The following is a 7,617-nucleotide window of genomic DNA, read 5'->3' as shown; positions in this document are numbered from 1 at the left end:
CCCTTTGCTTAATGGAAGCGGCAATTATGTGTTGAGCTGGCTATTCCACGTTCGAATCCCAGCATGTGGTTTGTTTTTTAGTTTCTCCAAATTTTCTTTTGTTTTCTAAGCTTGTTTTATTAAGTGGGGAAACTCATACCAAATGCAACTTTGCAATCATTTTTTAGTTTTAGTTTTAATTTTTACATTTAAATTTAAATTTGGGCCTTCATAAATTTGCAAGTTCTTTGATTTTTTTTCTTCTATTTTATCATTTACATAACAAATTTGACATGTTTACTTGTTTAAATTTGTAGGTATTGTATTTCTTGTTTCTCATTTAACCATTCAAAATATAAACTTGGAACAACTCAATATCTAGTTCTATTTATTTTATTTATATCATAAGGTTCGTGTTGCGAAACTAATTTGGATATTACACATATATTACAGTTCTTTTTGCTAAAAAACATTCAAATGTTAGTTACTTTTTTTTATCCAGATGAGGTTGAAACTAATGTTAGTTGTATCAATTTATTTGTAAGATAAAACTAGGATTTATCGTTTTTAATCAATGCTAATTTGAGTTCTGCATTCACTTTCTGAACATGGATAATTGTGGTACATTGAAATATAGAGAAGAATCGATATGGATTATAAATACTTGATCGAGAGCTTTACTTTCAAAATCGCTAGGAGAGCCTTACGATTCGCTCAAGTAAGTAAGTTTAATCATTTTGCTACACTGTTTTTGTTTTGTTTATTTTATCATATTAACGTCTTTATCACAATTAGCGTTGTATTGTGGTTTTTTGATATATGATTGATAAGTTTATATAATAGGGAGGGGGCCCAATTTTTTTTGTCTCACACGAGGCCCAAAAGTTTTATATCATTTTCAGGGACGGCCCTGACTATTGGCAAAAAAAAATCAACATATATATCGGATTTTTTTAAACACATGCTTCTCGAAATCACAGACTTTGCGCGGTGGTTCTCCCCGCACACTTTCATGGCGGACCATGTATGAGCGTTCCGAATTATTTCTCTCTAGTAATAATTTAAAAAACATGGAATATAATTCAAAATGAGATCTCCCCTCTCTCCCTCTCTCTAGAATAATAATAAAAAAGTAGCGGTAGGGCGTGGCCATATCGTCATCTTTCCTGTATTTAATTTATATAAATTTTAGTGAGTGAAAGCGAGAGTGGCGATTATACAGTAAACTGATAATATACATACATACAACACTCTCAGTCTCAGTCTGTCTGCTTCACTTTTACATGGAGGATCCGTCCTTTCCGCTCCCCACAATCTCATTTTCTTCTTCTTCTCCTTGATCAATCTCTTCATTCATTTTCTTCAACTATGGGGAAACAATGGTTGCTTTACAAGGTTGCAGGTTCTGACGGCAGCTTTGCTACCGGAAAATCATCTTCCACCACCAAAAAACCCACCGGAAAACCAAGAAAAAGACACACTTCATCTTCTTCTTCTTCTTCCTCTTCCTTTGGTGGTTGCATGAGTGCCATTTTTCATATGTTTGACATTCAAAATCATCACCTTCCTTTTCATCAACCTTCTTTTATCTCTGAATCTCCTGTTAAAATACCTGAAGAACCCAACATAATACTCAAAGGTGTGTTTCTCTTTCTATACTTTCTCTCTCTCTCTCTCACACACACACACACAAGATTTGGATAATATTTATATGTTTTATGAAGCATTTGTTTGTGTAAAACAGGTGTAGAAGCACCCAGGAACAGCTTGGATATGGAGGAAGAAGAACCCATAGTTGAACAAGTTGCTTCATCTTCATCAACATCATCATTAAAACTTAAGCAAGAAACAAACTTTAACATCCCCAGAGTATGTTTCTTTCTTTCTTTCTTTATTCAATTTTTATTTTTTAATTTTTTAAATTTTATTTAATAAACAATGATGTAAAGTAAGTCATGATGGCCATAATTATTGTTTATCGTTTATAGCGAATGGTCGTTGGATCCATAATTAATTCAGTTAGTTTTTAAATTTTTTTTTTTTTTTTAAATTAACAGATGCGTGATATTCAAATTAACACAAAAAGATCAAGATTAATGGAAGATGTATCATCCGAATGTAGCAGCTCACCTAGTACAAAAACACCAACTCTTGTTGCAAGATTAATGGGCCTTGATCTTCTTCCTGAAAATGCATCTCCAAGAGGTTCTTTATCATCTCCAAGAGTGTCATCTTCTTCCTCTCATGCTACACCATTAAACCCTCTTTCAAAATTGTCATCACATAAATATAACGCTCGTTCGTTGCCCGCGACACCGAGGGTATCGAGTGCCCCTAGGTTGTCCACGGAAGAGGAGTATCATCACCGCTTTTCGCTCCAAATTAATAAGGAGAATAAGCGGAGGTATGATGAGAATGCTAGCGAGTATGCGAAGCAAATTGCGAAACAAGTGAGGGAAAATATTAGCCGGAGAGTTGGTGCCGATATTACTAATACCGTGAAAAAGAAAGAGCATAGGAGGGATGAGTTTCTTGTGGTGCTCAAACCGAATAGACCATCGCCTTCGTCTACCGCCAATACCATCGCCAAACCAAGAAATCTTGATGAAGAAGGTGCGTGTTAGCCGAGTTTATTATCTATTGTCATTATTATTATTATTATTATTATTATTATTTTTTAATATTATTATTATTATGCTATCTATAGTTTGAATATTCGAATATACATATTTCTTCGTTTTCAAAAAGAAAACATTAAACAGGAGGAAGCTGTGATACGTTCACTAAAAAAATCATTTTGTAGTGGATATATAAATATGTAGTTATTTTCATGTATAAAAGATACATAAAATGTGATTAATCAATACAATTTGATATGGATTATCATAAAACTTGATTAAGAAGTTACCTTATAAATAATAATTAGATTTTTATTTTTAATCTCAGTGTTTGGACACGAAAAAGAAAATTTTGAACCAACATCACTTTCATGCGCAGCGAGGATACGATTATGGGAGATCAAGAACAATCTCAACAAAGCGAACTCGAATTCACTAAAAGGTTCACCATTATCATCAACTTCGGAAGCAATCAAAACTCCGTCACCATCAACAACCACAAGATCACCACAATTGATGAAAGAGGAAGTACAAGTGGTAAAGCAAGAGAAGCCAATGAAAATACAAAAATGCAAGAAACTCACAAGTGAAAAATATGATTTGAGATTGAAAAAAATGCATCAACAAGAAGAACCATTTGTGAAGAAATGTAACAAGAAGTCAACTCCATTATCAAATCATCTTGTGAAGGTCAACACCACAACAAAGTTTATTTCTTTCAAGAAAGACATGGCGTCCCCTTCCTCACAAACAACATTACCTCAAAAACAAGTACTTGCCTTACCTAGTACCAACACCATTATCATTATTTTTTAAACTTTTTTCTTTATTATTATTTATTATTATTATTTTCATATTTTAATACCACTTTTAAATACTTTACAGGTGCCATTAGCAAGCATCACACAGTTACCTAGTTGTCAGAGCTTGTCATACAATACTAAAAAGACCCACAATCTCTCCACCCAATACCAAGTCAGTACTAACGGTAACACCACCACTAGCACCACCACCACCACCACTACCACCACCACCGGAAGTTTAGTTTTTGATTACTTTGACTACATTTCAACAATTCTAAGTCACACTGGGATATTAAAAACAACCCCTATATCCATCTCACATTGGTACTCCCCATCCCACCCTCTCCACCCATCAATCTTTCAACAACTTGAGAAACGCCACCGCACGAGCGCCACAGGCTCGGCGGATCGAAAGCTTATATTCGAGGTTGTGGACGAGCTTCTGGTAGGTATTTTAAAGCCTTACATAAGCTTAAAACCATGGGCCACATTGGGCATGAGGAATACACATCAAATGTGTGGATTAAAACTTTGTGAAATATTATGTGACAAAATTCGTTGCTTCCCAGCAGCGGATTGTCAAGTGTTGGAAGATATTGATGAGTTGATAGAAGGTGATATAGGAATGAGTACGCGGGTGGTCGGAACGACGGCGTTTGAGGAGGAGGCGGAGGAGCTGGTGGCGGAGATGGAGCGTGAGATGGTGGACACGTTGGTGGGTGAAATGGCAGGGATGATGTTGCACGTTGGAGTGTCTGTCTGACTGTAGTCACATGGTTGGTTATGGTTATGTCACGTGATCAGATGCCATTCGTTTAAGGGGTGCACGTGAGAGGTCAAAAAGAAAAAAAAAAGAAAAAAGATTTATTTGGCAGCTCAATAAAAAGAAGGGCACATATTACCAGCTTTTATAAGTCCAACAAAAGACTCTTGTTTAACCTTGTTTCTTTCCATTTGTAAACTTCCTGTTGTATCATCATCATCATCAATTATATTATATCAACTAACTTCTTTTATATTTTTTATCTTTTATAAAAAAAATTATAGATAAATTAAAGGTATTTGAATTTTTAAAAAAGTTGTTACTTATAAATTGTTTCACTAGTATAATATTACGAGTAATTTATGAGAATTATCTGTCTTCACAAGTTGGTTTAGTAGTTAGTTATTTGGTTTCTTTTCTTGACGTCCCAAGTTCAACTCTCATTAGCGTCACTTTGAAAGACGTTGGTGGTGGCAATGAAGTTTAGAGCTAGGCCGGCATCTATGGAGGATGCTAGTTCGAAACCGAGCCGAACCGGGTTTTACCGCAGTAGGCCTTCGGGCGGGCAGGTTTTCCCCAGAAATGGTGGCTCGGATATACATCTAACTTTGACCGTTATAGAGAAGAGAATGCATTTCTCGATTAAGCGTATCGCAGAATGCCTATCCGATTATTTAGTTCACGTTAAAAAAATTATGAGAATTTTTTTGTTTTTGAACGGCATATTCCTCTTTGACGATGATCATCCGAGAATTATGTGTGTATCTTCATGGTTACAAAATTTAAAAATTATTTAAATATTAAAGATTGTGACATAGACGATGAATGGGATAAGTTTGAATTCAGATACCGAGGGGGTATCTACCATGAATTTCCGTGAAGGAAGCACTACCCAAGATATGAACCAAAGGTAACACGTTCTATTTTAAACTAAGATTCTTTTAAATGTTTTTCCTCTTAAAAAATGCAACATATTTATTTATTTAACTGCCACATTTTAATCACTTAAATAATTTAAGTGAGTAAAAACTTTTTCATACATGTAAAATAATGGCCATGAGGTATTAGCTAGAAGATTACTGTGCAGGTTAATTATGTTATGTGTAAATTATTTTATTTGTGATATACATACATTTTTAAAATATTGTGATAAGGTCATTTATAAATTCTTTCGGATAATCTTGAAAAAGTTTACCTTCTATTTTGATAAAATTTCGATAAAAAAAATAGTGTACCAATCTTGAAATAGGAAAACCTAGCATGCATGTATACAATCCATCGATAGCCATAAAACAGATCAAAAACTGTGTTTTTATATTTTTTTGAATAACTATAACATTTGGTTAAAATAACACAGTGTTTTCATGAATTAGTGCATTTGTTTCTATGAATCAACGAACCTGCGATGCTCCAATCTTGTTCCCTCGATCTGTCTCTGATGACTCATTAGTCGCTTGATTATGGACTCCAAACCCTATCATTCATGGGGGAGGGAGAAGTGCTGGTGAAAAGGAAATGAGATTAGGCTTTTGAAATCTTAGCACGATGATTTTTGAAAGAAAACTTGGAGAGTGTCAGAAAGTGACCATCTGCTTCCTTTAGATCCGATGCCACATTTTAATCACTTAAATAATTTAAGTGAGTAAAAACTTTTTCATACATGTAAAATAATGGCCATGAGGTATTAGCTAGAAGATTACTGTGCAGGTTAATTATGTTATGTGTAAATTATTTTATTTGTGATATACATACATTTTTAAAATATTGTGATAAGGTCATTTATAAATTCTTTCGGATAATCTTGAAAAAGTTTACCTTCTATTTTGATAAAATTTCGATAAAAAAAATAGTGTACCAATCTTGAAATAGGAAAACCTAGCATGCATGTATACAATCCATCGATAGCCATAAAACAGATCAAAAACTGTGTTTTTATATTTTTTTGAATAACTATAACATTTGGTTAAAATAACACAGTGTTTTCATGAATTAGTGCATTTGTTTCTATGAATCAATGAACCTGCGATGCTCCAATCTTGTTCCCTCGATCTGTCTCTGATGACTCATTAGTCGCTTGATTATGGACTCCAAACCCTATCATTCATGGGGGAGGGAGATGTGCTGGTGAAAAGGAAATGAGATTAGGCTTTTGAAATCTTAGCACGATGATTTTTGAAAGAAAACTTGGAGAGTGTCAGAAAGTGACCATCTGCTTCCTTTAGATCCGATGCCACATTTTAATCACTTAAATAATTTAAGTGAGTAAAAACTTTTTCATACATGTAAAATAATGGCCATGAGGTATTAGCTAGAAGATTACTGTGCAGGTTAATTATGTTATGTGTAAATTATTTTATTTGTGATATACATACATTTTTAAAATATTGTGATAAGGTCATTTATAAATTCTTTCGGATAATCTTGAAAAAGTTTACCTTCTATTTTGATAAAATTTCGATAAAAAAAATAGTGTACCAATCTTGAAATAGGAAAACCTAGCATGCATGTATACAATCCATCGATAGCCATAAAACAGATCAAAAACTGTGTTTTTATATTTTTTTGAATAACTATAACATTTGGTTAAAATAACACAGTGTTTTCATGAATTAGTGCATTTGTTTCTATGAATCAATGAACCTGCGATGCTCCAATCTTGTTCCCTCGATCTGTCTCTGATGACTCATTAGTCGCTTGATTATGGACTCCAAACCCTATCATTCATGGGGGAGGGAGAAGTGCTGGTGAAAAGGAAATGAGATTAGGCTTTTGAAATCTTAGCACGATGATTTTTGAAAGAAAACTTGGAGAGTGTCAGAAAGTGACCATCTGCTTCCTTTAGATCCGATTGGAGATCCACCATGTCCTTTGCAAACTTGAAACCCAATAAAACTATTGTGATCAAGTTGCATTGTTCCATCGTTGTAAATCTTTTTAATTAAATCTTGATTTGAATCAAGTTAATTAATTGTAACATATATGAAACTTGATTAGTATTTAATGATTATCCTTTTCAATCGACTGACATGGATAATTACAAAACTTAGTTATAAGACATTTTGAATGCAAAACACCGGTACATGAGGGGTACAAAGGGATGCTAGGGATTACATACACTACATATCGCGAACATGGGTGCCCAATCATTTAGCAGCATCCCACATATTACTCTTTTCAATTTTTTATTACTAATTCCGTCACATATCTTTGACAACACCCCTAGGTGAAACACGAAACCACCCTTACACACATGACAATATTTTTTTTTTCAACTTTCGCATCACTACAACACAATCTTATCTAATGACTACTTTTACATCAATCAAATTTTTTATTTTATTTTTATAAAAAAAGTCAGTAAATAGTTCCACGTTTCATGGATCTTTATTTACTTAGATTTGTCAATTTTATTAGATATAACCATTAAAAAACAGAACAATGAAACAAATGTTAC

At 33.6% G+C, this 7,617-nt stretch overlaps 1 protein-coding gene across 3 annotated transcripts; it reads left to right on the top strand.

The window, feature by feature from the left end:
• The first annotated feature begins 1,104 nt into the window (after positions 1–1,104).
• Positions 1,105–4,416, top strand: LOC110905067 (probable serine/threonine-protein kinase dyrk2). 3 transcript variants are annotated; one of them, XM_035983569.1, is made up of 6 exons: positions 1,105–1,618; positions 1,724–1,848; positions 2,037–2,592; positions 2,926–3,368; positions 3,483–3,845; positions 3,970–4,416. In XM_035983569.1, the coding sequence occupies exons 1-6, from the start codon at positions 1,348–1,350 to the stop codon at positions 4,006–4,008; spliced, it is 1,797 nt and encodes a 598-aa protein (XP_035839462.1). In that variant the 5' UTR covers positions 1,105–1,347; the 3' UTR covers positions 4,009–4,416. The 3 variants fall into 3 exon arrangements, with proteins under 3 accessions (XP_035839462.1, XP_022006641.1, XP_022006642.1); XM_022150949.2 differs by having other exon boundaries at positions 3,483–4,416; XM_022150950.2 differs by having other exon boundaries at positions 1,108–1,618; positions 2,977–3,368; positions 3,483–4,416.
• Positions 4,417–7,617: the final 3,201 nt, after the last annotated feature.

This window comes from Helianthus annuus, chromosome 14 (genome assembly GCF_002127325.2).
Source record: "Helianthus annuus cultivar XRQ/B chromosome 14, HanXRQr2.0-SUNRISE, whole genome shotgun sequence".
Lineage (NCBI taxonomy): Eukaryota > Viridiplantae > Streptophyta > Magnoliopsida > Asterales > Asteraceae > Helianthus > Helianthus annuus.
The sequence above is the reverse complement of the archived record's forward strand: the minus strand, read 5'-3'. Positions and strand labels throughout refer to the sequence as shown.